This window comes from Scardinius erythrophthalmus (assembly GCF_964197995.2).
Source record: "Scardinius erythrophthalmus genome assembly, chromosome: 22".
NCBI lineage: Eukaryota > Metazoa > Chordata > Actinopteri > Cypriniformes > Leuciscidae > Scardinius > Scardinius erythrophthalmus.
The window spans coordinates 20,965,957-20,983,471 of record NC_138242.1 but is presented as its reverse complement, the minus strand read 5'-3'; the positions used below and the strand labels follow the sequence as shown (position 1 = coordinate 20,983,471).

General features: G+C 35.8%; 3 protein-coding genes across 7 annotated transcripts; 2 read left to right on the top strand and 1 right to left on the bottom strand.

Moving 5' to 3' along the window:
• Positions 1-45: 45 nt before the first annotated feature.
• On the bottom strand, positions 46-1,344 carry LOC308682438 (cystatin-B-like). The gene is made up of 3 exons (XM_081352156.1): positions 1,134-1,344; positions 944-1,045; positions 46-753 (listed from the first exon to the last, which is right to left on the bottom strand). The coding sequence occupies exons 1-3, from the start codon at positions 1,203-1,205 to the stop codon at positions 625-627; spliced, it is 303 nt and encodes a 100-aa protein (XP_081208282.1). The 5' UTR covers positions 1,206-1,344; the 3' UTR covers positions 46-624.
• Positions 1,345-3,524: 2,180 nt separating this feature from the next.
• LOC308682391 (uncharacterized protein) lies at positions 3,525-6,541 on the top strand. Its single transcript, XM_081352102.1, has 7 exons — positions 3,525-3,910; positions 4,015-4,159; positions 4,248-4,361; positions 5,071-5,215; positions 5,309-5,457; positions 5,539-5,678; positions 5,783-6,541. Exons 1-7 carry the CDS (start codon positions 3,811-3,813, stop codon positions 5,935-5,937), a joined length of 948 nt encoding a protein of 315 aa, XP_081208228.1. The 5' UTR covers positions 3,525-3,810; the 3' UTR covers positions 5,938-6,541.
• Positions 6,542-7,273: 732 nt separating this feature from the next.
• On the top strand, positions 7,274-16,945 carry LOC308682627 (uncharacterized protein). 5 transcript variants are annotated; one of them, XM_081352461.1, is made up of 19 exons: positions 7,300-7,707; positions 8,448-8,496; positions 8,603-8,665; positions 8,768-8,832; positions 8,927-9,042; positions 9,130-9,190; positions 9,490-9,691; positions 9,786-9,866; positions 9,955-10,008; positions 10,095-10,253; positions 10,338-10,777; positions 11,520-11,909; positions 12,090-12,671; positions 12,751-13,420; positions 13,634-13,707; positions 13,951-14,112; positions 15,636-15,796; positions 16,013-16,103; positions 16,186-16,945. In XM_081352461.1, exons 1-19 carry the CDS (start codon positions 7,644-7,646, stop codon positions 16,278-16,280), a joined length of 3,579 nt encoding a protein of 1,192 aa, XP_081208587.1. In that variant the 5' UTR covers positions 7,300-7,643; the 3' UTR covers positions 16,281-16,945. The 5 variants fall into 5 exon arrangements, with proteins under 5 accessions (XP_081208589.1, XP_081208591.1, XP_081208590.1 ...); XM_081352462.1 differs by having other exon boundaries at positions 13,634-13,692; positions 16,186-16,940; XM_081352463.1 differs by lacking the exon at positions 8,448-8,496 and having other exon boundaries at positions 7,274-7,707; positions 8,622-8,665.
• The last annotated feature ends 570 nt before the right edge of the window (positions 16,946-17,515 follow it).

Below are 17,515 nucleotides of genomic sequence, written 5' to 3'. Positions count from 1 at the left end.
AATATATATTTAGACTGACATGTTTATTTTAATCATTATTATTAATCAAAATATGGATTTATTTTTATTTAAATCCAAAATCTTCTAAAGAATGAAATCAAAATATTTTAGATTTTTTCATGGACTCCCTAGCACTCATAACTTGAATAACAAATCCATACATGCCAAAAGTCCACTATGTAAAAAACAACAAAAAAAACATTCATCAACAACTTTTCATCAATGCATTTTATGTAAATACAATACATTATAGGCAATCGAGTATAAAACTACGATTTACTGCATCAGTATCACTAAGTACAAAGCCCACAAACTATAGGCATGGATAACTAGATGTGAGTTAATTGATGTTTTGAGTGTAAGGGAGGGAAAACAAACTGTTATTGTACAACTATGTCAAAAATATTATGGAGACATGTATTTAAAGGATTGCTTAATTCACAATGAGTTATGCACACTAGTCAAGAAATCAATTATTGATTAGATCATCACATGTAATACATGAGTTAACATGTTTCATCTTCAGATGTTAGTATAACATTTACCGTGTAAAACTGGTAACAGTGGGATTCATGACTATTTTGGACAATATTCATGATGATTTGATCTTTCTGGAGGTTCACTTCAGAAGTATTCAATGGGATCATGATGAGCCTTGGATGTTTGTATGCTGTGCAGCTCCAGTTTGTCTCCAGCATGGGGCAGGGTTTTATAGACACGCAGATGAACATAGTCTTCCTCACCTACATGCACCTAAAAACAGATCATTTAGAACAGTGCATTCAAAACCCATTATAGTTCAAGACTCTTAAGTGTTATCTGAGGCTTGCTTTTACATAAATAATCAGTTTATTAACAGGGTCCCCCCTAACCCTGAGTGATTTTACAAATGAACTTATAGCCTATACGTTCATTCATAAAATCACACAGGGGTTTCTCTTACCTTAATAAAGTAATTTTTCCCCGCAACAACTTGCGTTTTAAAAGATTTGGCGGTGAAAGCGTCAAACTTGCGGCCAGCTTTATCCTCGGCATGAGACTTTATCTGAGGAAAAACGGGAGTTGTCAGTGAATGTCGCTGTGTGACACATCACATCACTATTTCTGTTTTTCTGCAATGTAACGTTACTAACCTCATCGCATATTTTCTGCACCTCTTCATCGGCATCTTTCGCCTCGGATGTTCCGCCACAAAGTAAAGGCATTTTGAACACAGAAGGTTAATAATAAAAAAATACTCGGGAACGTCTGCTCACAACAAGATTTTCTGACTGCAAAGTTTACTTCCTGGATATCACGAGACATTGGAAGAGACCATTTTTGTGGAATAGACCAAAGAGGGTTGTAGTGTATCAACAGAGAAAGACCTGATATATAATCTGGTGTTGTGCTTAAATATATATCTAAACATTATAATTATTTAACTTTAAATATAAAATATCGATATTGTTTATGTTAATGTATCTCTGTTCATGGTTTATCACCCCCGTAAAGTGGTTTGAACCTCGTATTACCGCACATGTTACTCACATTTTTTACAGTCTATGGTTACTCATTAGGGCGTGGATACACTGACATTTTTACTAAATGAAATATTTTAAATTTAAATAATTATTTTAACATAGTTAAAATAACGATAAGGCACGATAGGTACATTTATAGAAATGGCAACATCACTCCTTCAACTCATATTTTAACATTTAATTTCGTAATAGATATCCCTCAGATTTTTTCTAGAGAATTTGTTCAGCCTATTTTTGTCTATCCATCATTTACTGAACATCATATGTCCATCCATGTGTTCATTAATCCCCTCCCATTTCCCGTTACTGTCAAAGACATAACACTCATGGTTAATGACTAAGCCATACAAGATGTTATCTAAAGAACATTTACTTCATGTACTCTTTGATAAAAGTTTAGTTTTTACTTCAGAAACTAAAGAAACAACCTTAAAAAAATACAAAACCCTTCTTCCATCTATTACTAATATTTTAGTTTCTTCAGAGTATGCAAACCCTTACGAAAAAGAAGTTAATTCAAGTGTTCTATTAGTTTACTTCTTTTAAACTAAACATAAGAAAGTATACTTTCAGTCTACATTTGATATATTTCTCAAAATGATACTTTATGTACTTCTCAAAATTATGCTTAAAATCAAACTTAAGTGTACTTGACTTAAAGAAAAGTCCAAGTAGCCTATATTTGACCAGTACTTGTACTCAATCTTTTGATCGAGATATACTTAAAAGTATAATTAATTATTCAAAGTATACTTAGCTTGTAGTTGTGTTAGCTCTTTAGATCGAGTAGCCTATTAAATATACTTTTTTACATAGTTTTACAGTCTTATGAGACTTACATTGTTTGAAAATATTGATTAGAATATTAATATAAAACAGATATGTTTCTAATTCTGCGTATCTAAATTTTTTTGTTGGCTAGTCCACTGGTAGTGAATAGGAATTCACTCTTCTACTTTCCCCCACCATTCTGAAAGCCATCCATGTTTTCACTGGTATACGGTAGGGGGCGCCATATGGAACAAACACAGGAGCAGAATAAGCTGAAACAAGTGATAGAAGATTGCTCACTCAAATGTTAAATAACGTGATCATCAAACATTAAATAGCGTGTAAATCAAAACTTACCAAATGAAACGAAGCATAACCCATGAAGAGAAAACGACTGTGACGCTTTGGAGGTGTTGGACTTGATCTACTCCATCTGTTTTGATCATCGTTCTGAATCTGATCAAGGCGTAGTCTTTGACAAAGATTAGATTTTCTCAACTTTTTTTGTTTAAAATGTTGCCCTGCCTTGAAACTTTCCGACATTTAAGTATTGATAAAAATGCATGAAGCTAATAAAATGTTTTTAAGATTAAAGTACTGTATAAAAGTATGATTAAAGTATAAAAAAATAGTATCTACATTTGAACATAGTAGTATACTGCAAGTGCAAAAATAATATATAAATAGTAAACTATATGTTATGTTCACTTAAAGAAAACTTACAAGTATACTTGCAGTATAAACTACTAAACTAGTAGTTTACTGAGAGCACACTTCAGTGTGTACTTTCATAAACTAAAAAAAATACTACTTGTATTAAAATAGTAAACTACTAGTATACTTATACGTTCACTTGTAGTACAAATGCATTACAAATGAGAAACCTAGTTGTGTACTTGAAGTTTACTACTCTTACACTTATAAACGTACTAAATATATAGGCTACTAAAAGTGGGCCAATAGTTCCAAGTAGTATTGAAATAGTACACTTACAAGTTTTCCACTAGTACACATTGATATTATAGTTACTAAACAAAGTATACTTTAACATTACTTAAGTATACTTCATAAAATTAACTTTATGTATACTTCTTTTTCGAAAGGGAAGTAAAGTTCACTTTGTTGTGTAAGGCTTTTTCGTAACCATCAGAAATTTATGCAATGAAAAAAACTGTTGCCTTGACAGCCATTGTGCGCATGTACTTTTGTGTCACAGCCTACTCTGCACGTGTACTCATACAGTTACACAACCCGCACAATTATAAAACCAGTCGCACGGGAAAAGTACAGTATTTGTGTTTGTCAGTCCTCAGGGTGTTATGTTAACTTCCTTCTCTCTTTTTCTCTTGGCTTCAGACTCTGGGAGTGTTTTCAGCTGTAGGTTAGATACGATTCTAGTGCGTTTATGTTTATAGTCAATAGGCTAGTAATACTATTAGCAGTGCTTCTGAGTCGAGTGCGATTCTGTTAAATATTTTAAGATCGCATTACATTTTCTTTACTTCAGCTGCTCACTATGGGAGATCACAGCGTTGCCCGTTTAGCACTCATAGTCCTTTCTGTTGTCATGTACATCATTTGCATCGTATTCAACGCACTTGCTGGACCGGGAAAAGGTACGTACACCATATAATCTGAATACTGTTTCTAAATAAATGATAGGTGCAAAAGTACATTTTGGTCGAATATATTGCTACAATGTTGTTTTACTCATCCGCAGGTCCTTATCGGAACACCACTAGTGCTATATCAAATAAGTACAATACCGAAATCACTCCCTCGGGATGGACCTTCTCAATCTGGGGTGTCATCTACACCTGGCTGTCCCTCATGCATGCTTACATCCTCTCCACTACCTGCAGGAGGTATGAACTCTGAGCTAGAATCAAATGATATCCAAAAATAAAGTGGTATGTAATAATATGCTGACATTTATTTATATTGTCATCACAGGACTGTTTATGGTCCAATGTACTGCAGTCCTGCTGTGTTGCCATATGGATTCTTCATCACCTGGATTGTAAACATGCTGCTGAATATAGGCTGGCTTCTTCTGTGGGACAGAGAGTAAGAAGGAACAGTTTTTATATTTTGAAATATAGGCTACTGTATATGTCCGGAGGGGATATTTGTTTTTTATGACCCCTACAAGTTTGATTAAACTATCAAAATATGAGGAATCTTTTTAAAAATTAAAGGTAAAACAAAACACTAAACTAAGGTATTTATCTGAAAACAATATTTGGCAATATTAGGTTTTATTTTACTATGCAAAAGAATGTGAGGGGGAGATTACTCTGTAGGAGTCACCGTAGGAGTTAAAACGCCCTCGGAATGGGAGGGTCCAGAAAGTAATATTCTGTTGGTAATCATGTACTATTTCAATTTTTTTATACGATGTATTGTTATGTTTACATAATATATGTGTGTATATATTATATTATATATATGTCTGGGTGTGTGTGTTTTGTGTGTCTGTGTATTTATACATAAAATTATAATAATAATATATACGACATATATATTATGTAAACAAAAACGTTCATGTTAGATGTGATTAGTCGATTTGTATAAATTGTTTATATATATGTATTCACGATATATACTGTATATATATATTCGTAATTGCACTTATTTTTACATTTTGTAAATACAATTTCTTTGCATGTATATTTAAAGAAAAAAATATGTATAAATTATATACAATTTATACATACATTTTTCTACAGTAAGAACATATTTTGTAAAAACTCAATTTCCTTGCATTTATTTAAAGGGAGATGATTGCTGGATTTGTGTTCCTTGCCTTGATTGCCTTCACAAACTACTTGCTGATCATCTTCACCTGTAATGCCCTCAAACAATATGGATCCTGGTTGAACAAATATCACAAAGTAGACCTCTGGTGCATTCGGATATTGGTGAGATATCATTGGAATATTACTCAACAGCTTCTCAAACTTACATTTTAAAAACATTATGCAGTTTTTAATGTCGCATCTTCAACCTTGCAGGTTCAGAATGGCATTGCAACATACGCAACATGGACAACTATTGCCACCTTGATCAACTTCACTGTTGTGCTGAGCTATAACGCTGGAATGACCCAATCAGATGCAGCAACAGTCTCTCTCTCAATTCTTTTGGGTGAAGCTATTGCTTGGTAAGACCATAAACTCTAATAACTTATTTGAAATAAATGAAAGATGTTAATCTTGAGATTAATGCGTAATGATTTTTACAGGTTTATTGTTGAGACCTTTGTGTTTGAAAAGCACCTGCGATACATTCTGACAGTCTACCCTGTTGTCATTGTCGCTTTGATCGGAAACATGACAAAGAACTATAACCCTGCGGATCCAAGTCGCAATGGCATTTACATAGGTGAGCCAGAACAAGCGCTGCATTGACATCATTATTGTTTTGCTGTTATGTTCTTAATCTGTTGTGTATTTCATGACAACCATATTGTGTGTTGTATTCCACAGCTGTTCTACTGGGGTTGGCTTGTACACTATTTGCCATTAAAGTGTTGCTGGTCATATGGAGGCATATTAAATATCCTCTCTACAGAGGCATGGATACAGACGAGGCCGTGTCACCGATGGAAATCGCTGAAAAGCAAAAAAAGATCTTCATTTAATCTAAACTGTACATATAATTGAATTGTATATTTGTGTAATCATCCTACAATATGCCTTTTTTTACTATTGATATTTATTTTTTTAATTGTTCAAATGTGTACATTGTTTATATGTACTTTTGATACATAATAAAAAATAAAATACAAAGCGTGTGTAACTGAGTTACACAAAATGAATTGCTCTTATCAAGGCAGGGGGCATACAGTGACCATGATCTGTGCACTGTTATGTACTTTTTTCTGCAGCAATAAAATCATAAAACTAACTAGAGGTTCATAGTAAAGATTTAGAGGAGATTCCAAGAGGCTGGTCGGGTGATTGAATATAGAGTTACTATCATCACAATGCTGTTATATCAAATGTCAATCAAATTAATGAATTTAGTATTGCTCTGTGTAAAAACAGTTTTTGTATTGTCTACTAACTCATCCTTACATGTGACATCTGTTTAAAAAATATTGATATTGTTGATGAATAAAAAAAATTATATTATAAAAATTCGGAAAATCTTAAATAATATTAAAATCTCATTAAATGTATACTCTTCTATCTTTATAAATTAAATGTTTGCTTTTTCATTAAAGGAGAACTCCGGTCAATTTTAACATTGAGCTCATTTTTTTTTTGTACATTTGGAGTGCTGTCAGTACAGAGAACAAAGACAAATGATGTTTATTCAGCCAGCGCACATACCTGTATTTACTTCCTGTTTTCGGTCGAAGTACACAGTAATCGATTGTCGAGTTTCTCGCGCGTGATCATAGATACTAAACCTATGCGCGTGAACTCGACAATCGATTACTGTGGACTTCGACCGAAAACAGGATGTAAATACAGGTATGTGCGCTGGCTGAATAAACATCATTTTTATTCATATCTTTCACATCTACTGCAATCAGATTAACCCGCGTTCACCCCGAAGGAATCACTCACATGACCTGTGCACTGGTAATGACACATAAAGGAGGCTAAAAGCAGGTTTAAAACTTGCCCCATTGAGTCAACAGGGTGCAAATTTTAAAAAGAGGAAAACTTGCCCCATTGAGTCAACAGGGTGCAAATTTTAAAAAGAGGATAACTATCGGTGTAGGCAACACCGATTTTTGTCGTTGTGCTCTGTACTGACAGCACTCCAAATGTACCAAAAAATTAGCTCAATGTTAAAATTGACCGGAGTTCTCCTTTAAAAGGAGGCAAAAAGAAAGATAACTTATTTGTAATAATTTTAAGAAATGTAAAAATTATTTAAAAATATAGTCAGAGATATATGAGGGTATATTTTATCCGAGTGACCATTTTAATTATTAATTTAATCATTTCATCCCCAGTTGACTTGCTGTAGCGTAGCTGTTAGACACTCCATGGCACCGGGTGGCAGCATTTCATTGTGTGTCTTCCTCCCGCACAGGAAGAAAATTGAGCGGGAGAATTTGTGTTGTTGTTGTGGGCCAAATACAGTGACGGACTCTGAAAGATATTAATGCTTTTTGTGGGGTATTAACATTTTATTAATTAATTTCTCTGTTGTTTTGAACGCAAAACTATCGTAAATGTAACAGGAATACATTAGCATCGAGACTTTCAAATTGTGTAAACAAAGAAGAGTGTAATGTAACGTTAAGTTAATCGGCGAATGGCGGTCGGCTACCAGTAACTTAATGGGCATGTTGATAGTAAAACGAATAATTGGACTATTTGCGGGTTTATGAGCTTCACTGGCGGACACAAAGTCTCTGTAACCGGGGGTGGACTTCAACACGATGTCGCAGGTCAGTAACGTTAGTTACGAGTGTACTTAATGAACAAAATCATCATCGTTGTTTGTAGCAACTGTCTGTGGCAGAGTCTGTCAGTGGCTGCGGTTCAAAACCTAGTGAGCTCCCTACCTAGACAGCATCTTTGGGCATCATAGGTGCTCAAAATTCTCTCCGAGTAAGCAGTCCGCTAGGTTTTGAGACAGAGCCAATGTCTAGTAAGAAACGAAAGTAGATGTGAAGTGACAGTTCCGACTGATATAAAATATATGTTATATTATATATACACTATATATTACCGTTCAAAATCTAGGGCCAGTAAGATTAAAAAACAGAATATCTTTTTACAGCTAGGACACATTAAATTGATTGAATTGGCAGTAAATATGTTTACACTGCTACAAAAGATTTCTATTTCATATAAATGCTGTTCTTGAGAACTTGCTATTCATTGAAGAATCCTGAAATGTCACGGTTTCCCCTAAAATATTAAGCAGCACAACTGTTTTAAACATTGAAAATAAGACATTTTTCTTATGCCCCAAACCAGCATAAATTATTTCTAAAGGATCACGTGACACTGGAGACTGGAGTAATGATGCTGCAAATTCAGCTTTGCCATCACAGGAATAAATTACGTTTTATTTTACAATAAATTATAGAAAACAAGTTATTTTTAAATTGTAATAATATTTCGCAAATATTTATCATCACACAAATATCACAAATATTTCTTTTTGATCAAATAAATGCAGCCTTGGTGAACATAGGAGGCTTCTTTCAAAACCCCCACTCTTTTGAAAGGTAGATAAATGGATAGATATAGGTGTGTGAATTTTATGATAAATGTTCATGTGTTTTATATGTTATTTATTTATGTATTTTTTCCCCTTCATATGAACTTGTGAAGTTTGAATCAATTATTTCAGGTCAAAGCCAAAAAGAAACTGGATTATTTCCAAAAACGGGAAATGTAAGTAATGTGCCGCTTTCAAAACATCTGTATTGGATTAGGTTAAATATCTTAAGCTCAAGTAAGAGGCACATTTCATTACATGTTGCTGCTGATTTTCAGAGCCCATTCTAAACTCAAGGATGTCTTCACCTTGCCTGACATTGACACTCTCTTCGATGACATTGGTAATTATATTCTTACATTCACCTCATTGCTATCTCATTTTGAATTGTGCCATTCATTGTGTGAAACCATATTCCATGTTGTTGTTATTGGTAGATGCTGACTCTGAGCTGGATTTGCCTCTGCTTCCTCCATTGCCCAAAAGCACTGGTGTAAATGGTCAGAAAAAAAGCTCAGGTGATCCAAAAAAGATGAAGGCATCATCTAAGAAGGTACACATGCAGTGAATAACAGAAATCAGTCTGTTCTCATTGCCACAATGTGATGTTGATTGTTAATCAGATGACTCTGATTGTCAGGTACACAAGGATTCTTTGATCCAAGAAAATGGCATTCAAGAGGATGAAATAATTGATAGAGGTAACCCTACATCCACAAAAATCTTTTATCAGTTGTATTATCGTGACTGTAATATCCTGCTATTATTGCCGATCATCTTTAAAGAATGTTCAACATTTGATTGAAAAAAAAAAAGGAATCAATTAATAATTTTGGTAATTTAAAACATGTATAAATTAAGATATATTAAATAATAAAATTAACTATCTGGGCAAGCAGAAAACATCTTTACTTTTGATCCCTGTAATAGAGCTAGTTTTTGTAAAATTTGTCCGTATATTTCACCACCTTTTGTCATATTTCTTTCATTCCTTACAAAGAGAGTCCATTTAAAGAAATTGCTCCCATAAAGACGTCCAGCCCTATTGCTTTGGCAACAGAGAGGGATGAGTCCGGGGATGGAGTCAGACCTGTGGCTGATCCTCTTCTCTTTGGAGTTGAGGATGAGGAGCCCATTGGTGGAGACTTAAGCAAGGTGTCCTGCATTCAGCAGTCAGAACCACCGAAGGAATCCCTCTATGAGTAAGAATAAAAGAGTCTGATAGCTGGTGTTGTTTGTTTTGTATTGTTTCTTTTTCATTACCTAACTGTTCTGTTATTTTTTCTACTCTGAAAGGGATAGCGGGTCTCTGGCATCACCACCAGAAAGGCTTGAGTTTAGAAAAACTGCTAAATCAAGTGCGGGTTCCTTTTTAAGGTCAGTTATTAATGTATAACAACAGCATTGTACATCTGCATCTTTTATTTTTATAATAAGAAATATAACCTTAAATTGTATTTGTTAGTATGAAGCTTGCAAAAAACACTAAAACTCCAAAGAAGAGGGAAAACATAACGATGTAAGTTAACTTAGATTTTGTAATGTTAAAACTGAATTGTTCCTGCAGATTTCTTAATGAATCATCTTCTTTTTATTATTATTAAGGGATAAAGATCCTGGTCAGCTTTCTCCTGTTTTGGTTCGGAAGAGTGAACAAAAACTTCGGGTGGCAGAGCAATGCAGAAATCAAGTGATGGAGGATCCAGGCAAAGGATCGTCTTTCCAGCAGAAGCTTAAAAAAGCCATGATGCCTAAATCCCCATGGTGAGTTTAAATGTGACGTTCTGAACATAAACCACATGCGCTGTTGTTACTTTCTTGTAACACATTTCTTATTCCATTGATAAGTTACAGGAAACATGCAGCAGTTCCAGCTCCTCCACCTGTAGATTTAGAGGAGGACTTCATGATCCTGGACGATGAGGCCCCTGTTCTTTTCATCATCCCTCGCAAGGCAGAAGTCAGCAGGAACAAAAGACCTGTCCCAGCAGACACTGCAAAGGAGAATGTTCTTACAGAGCCGCACTCCACAGATCAGCTCCCGCAGAGTGAAGCGGAGACGAAAAATCAGCATGGGACGGATGCTAAAAGAAACAAAGCACAAAGCGAGTCTGGTAAACAAAAACCGAAAGGAAAACATGGAAAAGCTTCAAAAAAGAGTGGTAAAGACTCTGTGACTCATGATGGTGTAGAGGATGGAGCAGACCCTGTAACCGAAGCGCATGAGGACAGGGTTTGTGATCAGACCTCTTCTCAAACTGTACAGGGACACAAAGAAGTACAAGCAGGTAAATCACACTTTTACCAAATCTTTATAACATCTTATAATATCATAATCTTAGATTTATGATGTATAAAAAGGCAGTATACTTTATCAGTGCAGCCAGTGCACATGCAGTGTAGTGTTAATTTTGTTAGCTATTTTATTATTTAGTCTTAGTCCTGTGTCAAATTTACTTTTTAGTTTTTACAATATTTATTAAACCTTGACCTGTTTTTGTTGTCAAGTTTTAGTCGACTAAACGTCTGGGCATTTTCGTCTAGTTGTAGTCAAATGAAGTCACATTTTCTTCATGCTTGATAAGGGTCAAGATGATAATAATGATAATTTTGCTTAAAGTTGTAATCTCAATTCACAATGATTGTTGTCATTTGAGACATTTAATTTTTTACATTTCATCAGAATTGTTGCACTTTAACCAATAAACACAAACTCGTTCACATGCTTTATTTCACCTTATCTAGTTTCCTGATTTATTATAGACTTTTTATGTTATAAATTAAAATTAACAATTATGTAATCTACATTATGAAAACTTTACGTAAATATTACATTCATAAGTGCACAAATACATTTTAGGGATACTGTATTAGTGCATATACTTTATCACCACATTTATATTTACATTCATAAAACATTGATGGAGAAGTATTTATATTATTTATAAAATATTGATGGAAATGGAAGATTGTGATGTATTGAAAAAAGTTTACACCTCGTTATATTTGAAATATTGCTTTGTGTGATAGTTACAGGAAAGAAACGGGCAAACAGCAAAGCACCTGAGCCAGCTGAACTTTCCAACAAAGATGAAACGGATGCAGGTGGCAACCAAGAAGTTCCAGTTCCTGTGTCTAGAACCACAAAGAAATCCTCAAAATCATCTAAGCAGGAGAGGTCAGGGTCAAATGCGAAGAAGGAATCTAATAAAGTCACTGCTGCAGCAGCTCTTCACTCCGCAAACTCTGTGAAATCCAACAAAAATAGAAAGAACAGCAAAAAGGAGGAAACTGTCTCTAAGACAAAGAAACGAATTTCCAAACAACAAATAGAGTTGGAACAGATAGATCCTTCCTGTGATGAGCAAGAGCATGAACCTCCACCTGCCCTCAATGAGCAAAAGGAGGAACAAAGAACAGGTCAGTTCCTCTGGCTTTTGCTTAATTATGCTGTGCATCAATAATTATGAAGCAGAATTATGTAATTTTGGTTAGATGGGCATCTAATACTCCAGACTCACAGATTATGCATCCCTGACAACCACCAGTCCTGTGTTGTGGAAAACTTTCAATCTTTTCTGTTTTGTTTTTACATTGTAGCTGTGAATAAACAATCTTCAACCAAGGAAGATGCTGTGGATCCAGCCAAAAAACAGAAGAAAAAAGTAACGCAAAAGCGGGAACAAAAACCAAAGGATCCACCAACAGCTGCATCTGACATTTCGTCAGATAGTCCTCTGTTTGCCAAGAGGAAAAGGAAACCTCCAGGAGCATGGTGGCTCTCTAGCCCAAATGAAAGTAGCACAGAGCTTCAGCCAACGCAGGTGTTGCCTACGGCACAAGGACTGAAAGCCAGTACAAAAATGTCAACGAAGCAAGGAGCTGCTGTTGATTCTGAAGAAACACAGTCTCTCAGGCCTGCCCAGGGGAATCAGAAGAAACCAAAAACTCTCAATGTGTTCAACGATGTGAAAAAGTTGATAGCAGGTGGTGATGGACATGATACTGGAGCTGAGCAGAAGACCGCTAAGAAGACAGGTGGTCGAAGGAGACCAAAATCTGCAGCCACTCAACCTCAAGTGGCATCACCAGCTCATGTGTCAGGAGAGGAAGTGGGAGCTTGTCCGAATGAGATTAGTCCAGAATTCTGTAGTCCTCACAGACTGCACAACGTCCTACCAGGTAAACTCATTCCCAAACAGCTTTTACTTTGTATGATTGAAGTTTCTGAACTAACCCTTTCTTCCGATAAATAAAACAGGTGAGAAGAGAGTGTTTGACTGGGTTTACTCAAGAGAAAATGACTCTGCACAGAAACCACCTTCCTCTTCTCTTCGAAGGCCAGAGAGTTCTGCATCAGACAACTTTCCACAGAAAAGACAAAGAAAAGCTCCGTCCAATTGGTGGGAAGCGCCGCAGTCTCAGGAACCAGCTGATGGTTTTCCACCACCTCGCAGTCCCCCTCCACAAAAGTCCAAACTATCAAAAACTCCTCTTCGTGGTGCATGTAATAAGGAGGGAAATTCAATAAAATTGCAAAAAACTAAAAATCGCTTAAAAAGAAACATAATCAACACACCAAAGTCAATTAAACGATCTTTGGCCTCAATGAATGCAATTTTTGCTTCTGAAAAACCTGAAAGTTTGGTAAAAAGTGGACAAAGGGGCAGAAAACAGGGACGCAGAAACCTTCTTCACTCTCTTGAGGACCAGTCAGATCATTCAAGTGAGAATGTGGCCCAAAGTGATCAGCTGCAGGGAAACAGACACGCATCCTTTGGCTTCACCAGTGGTGTTACCGTGGAGCCGTCAGGGACCAGAAACAGTCGCCCCTCCTTTGGCTTCACCAGTGGTGTTACCGTGGAGCCGCCTGAGACCAGAAACCGAACGAGTGTCCGAGTATCCAGTGGACCCAACACTTTATCTGATGTGTAAGTTGATTTATGAAATGCAGATGTATGTCTGGCCTAAACAAATGCTATTTGCACCCGAGTGTTAATAATAAAGATGCAGATCTGCAGTATATACAGTATTGTCTAACCCCTGCACCACACCATCGGGATAAAAATAACTGTTGTGAGGTCAAAAGTCACTGTTTAAAATTCTGTGCTTCAGGACTGAGTGTTTTTGCTTTTTTTGTGTAGTGACGTTGCTTTCAGAAGTGGGCCGTCATCAATGCTTGAGCTTCAGCAACATGATGAAGGTGATGATGATATTGGTGAGAATTCATGTGCGATGTATTTTAAATCTGCAGTGTGTCATTTCTGTGCCACTAAAAGGAATTGCAAAATAGGTTTACCAAACACTCCCAAGCGTTCAAACTCACACGACCGGTTGAGCCAATGTTACTCTGTTGTGCCTCTAAAACAAACAATAATTTGACAGTTCCACAGAACCAAGCGTTTTTACACTTATCAATTTAAGAGCTTTAACAACACGATTTGTACTCCTTTTCTTTCAGATTTGCCATCGTCTAGGGTGACACCCCATGTGCGACAGGCTGCACGGGTGTTGGCGCACTGTGACCTCTGTGGGCCTCCGTTGCAGCCAGTTGTCTTGGAAAATGAGGACTGGGACAACCTACATGTGTGGTTCTCTCACTTGTGGCCCCCAGCCTCGAAAAGTAATGACATTACACTCACAAATAAATCAACACGCAAGACTATTTTACATATCAGGTGTAGCCATGTTACAGGGACACATTGCCTGAACAGCCTTATGTTGAATGACACATTCATGGGCACGATAGTGACAGGACAGGAGCTCCCCCTTATTTGGGCCTGAACCTTGAAATTTTGTGGTTGGCTGATTACATAACTACAATCATTATATTAATTAACATACTTGCTTTTTGTTTAACAGTTATTTTTGATTGTCCTTACAGATTTTTACTTCCAAGTGCTGAAGAGTACAAAATGCTGGAAACTAACTTAAATTGCGGCTTGTTTACGTGGGACTTATTCCCATGAGTGGACCTCTTCACTGAGTTGGGAATGTGCTTCCATGGAAATATTGTTTTTCCTACCTCTTAACATATTGTTTTCTTTTCATCTAGATTATTAATGATTTAAATCATCTATTTGAATATCTAATGGTCTACAGGGTTTTTTTTTTTCACACAGGAAGCATTAAAACAGAACATAATGAAAAGTGATAGCTTGGTCCACAATTCATTGGACTCCAGACTTCTGTTTACTTGCTTTATGGATATTTACAACATGTCTTCCATACTTTAAAGTCAGCATTAAACACAAGATGCAATAGTCTTTTCTCCCCTATTGTGACATATATATCCAAGTGAATCGGCTTTCAAACTAGACAAAATGTAGGGTGGAATTTGATTTTGTCCATCTAGAATTGATTGGATTATTGGATGGTTCTGGTTTGCTATTGCTGTGATCTCATGTGAAGAGAAGAGAAGAGATGTTGCTACAAGTGGGAGGGGGAATTATTTTGAATAAAGATTACGAGGGCACATTCATTTTTATCATTTATAATGAATACTGCAGTGTTCTATAACAAAAAAAGAATGGTCAATTTTGATTTCATGGTCGAATACCATAACCATAGATCAGTCCATTGATGGTGGCTTACTACCATTGCTCGTTCAATGTAACTATGGTTTTAAGTATTACTAAAATACATTTAGAAACTATAACCAAAGTATTCTTCCCGAATCGAATTCCTACTGTTGGTGTTATCACAGTAAAACCATGATAAATTGTCAATAAAAAGGGTGTTGCTATGTAGTTTGAAAAGCATTTGAGTTTACATGTGACCTTTTTTCTTCTCTTTTCCTTGTCATTACTGTTTATGATGCTCTGGCTGTCCAGCTGCTTGATATGTTTGACTTCCTCCACAGCACATTAAAGTAGAAAATTCTCAGTAGGATTCAAATGCGTCATGCAGTGCACCACACAGATAATTGGTCCTCGCTCGCTGTGAGGTTTGGTGCGAAGCACATTTAATGCTTATCACATAAAACATAAAAGCCCAGGATGTGAGACGAAGACTCAATCTTACTGTCGGCAGTTGTTTGTATCGGATATAATTACATATGCATTTTGCAGCATGTATTTTTGCTTATTTTCAATGAAAAAAATGTTTTATATAGCTCTTCATGTGCAGGTTTTTTTTCCTTTCTAGACGGACGAGTTATTAGTCCTGATGACTTCCACTGGCACTCCCATGGAGGCCGAGCAATAGGTCACGCGGTTGACCTCCAGAGCCACTCTTTCTCACACGGAAAGATTCTGCTGGGGTCGTTCATGAAGAAACCCTCACAGGTGGATCATGATATGGTTACTGTGAGTAGAAAGTGTTTTGTTTTTTTTATCTCAGTTATTTGCATAACCGGAATAGTGTATTGTAGCCGTTTGAGATCTAATTGTAAGTTCATGAGAAGGTTACATGACATGTTTAAAACCCCTTTCTGCCCAGTTGGCTTTTATCATCATCCCAAGCTTTATGTTTACATTTACATTATATAAAATTTTAACCTTACTGTGTGTCTCTTTAATAAGGTATTCAGCATCATCTCAAGTTGTGTGCGTGTTGATATTGATGGTGTAAAGTCAGTCTACAATTGTGGAGAAGTGTTTATGATACCCTCTGGTGAGTGAAAACTTATTACTAAATATTAATTACTAGTACATGCGTTCTTGATTTCCTCAATTTAATTTAATTTTTGTTACAGGACAAGCGTATAGCATCCACAACCTGTGTCAGGAACCTGCAGTGCTGATTTACCACAGGACACTGTCGATTGATGCGACGAGCGGATTGACATGATGTGGCTTCCTTTGAAATATTCAGCTGCAGAATTTTTTTAAAGATGAAATTGTAGATTTTCTTTCAAAAAGTCTTACACATGTAGTTGTTTGGCAAAGCTCAAAAACAAAGCTAGTTGTTTTTTGTGTGTAAATAGCTTAAAGAAAATTTCAACATTGAAGAGACAGTAAAACATGATTTTATGATGCTATAAAAAAGCTTTTCAAAACCATGGTCTTATTAATATGTTTCCTCTCGGAATGCAGCTCTAGTTTTTGTGAACATATTTGTTGGGTGGTCAGCAGGGGTCAGCAGATCCTTTACTATATTATATTGCTGTTGCATGTCCAACTCATTTTTATACTCCGAAGTAGTGCTGTTTATTTGAAAAAACTCAATTCATTAGTAATAATTCCATCAGTGTAATTTCGTGTGTGTGATTTCACTGCATTCGTTTTTGTAATATTGATATGAACTCTTCCTCAACCCAATTTGGGAATGTATTTATGTATAGACCTGTAAGAAACATGTTTGTTTAAATGTTGCTGTGTTTAAAGCTTGTCATTCCTTTGATGTTCCATCAATCCTGAAAGAGCAATGAGGTGCAGATGCTGCCATATCACTCTAAATATGCTTTTTTTTTTTTACCAAGTAAAATTTTATTTGAAAGAAGCAAAATGGATACCAACAGTTATCAGATGTTTCAGTTTTTATTTAAATTATCTTTATAGATAGATGCTTGAGACTTTAATTCTCATTTCTGTCTAACATTCACTTCTGCGCAACATTTTTTCCCCTGGTCACTCACTCTAAACCCATTTTGTAAAGACCTGGGGACCTTTTATCGTTTAATAATGCAACATGCTTTTCACCTCAGACATGCATTAGGAACATGAAAAATATAAGAACAGCTTTTCATAGCAAATCATGACACTTTAAACAAATTTATCCCTTGGCCATAAGACACCTCTTAGAATATTTTACACAAGTGTGATACTGATAACACAAAGACTTTTTGTTTATAAAGATAATACATTATTTTTGCTTTTAACAGCCATATGGTTCTAGTTAAGATGCCCCCATCCTTCTCTGGAGATTTTCAAACCAGTTTACACAAAGGCCTCTTTCATTGTGTGCCTAAAAAGCGAAATGGTTTGTTTACCACGAATTCCAGTAAATTCAGGATTACTTTGTCCAATCAAATCTTTAGTGAAGGTTGGAAAAGTTTCAGTTAACCACTAAACCAGTCATACTTT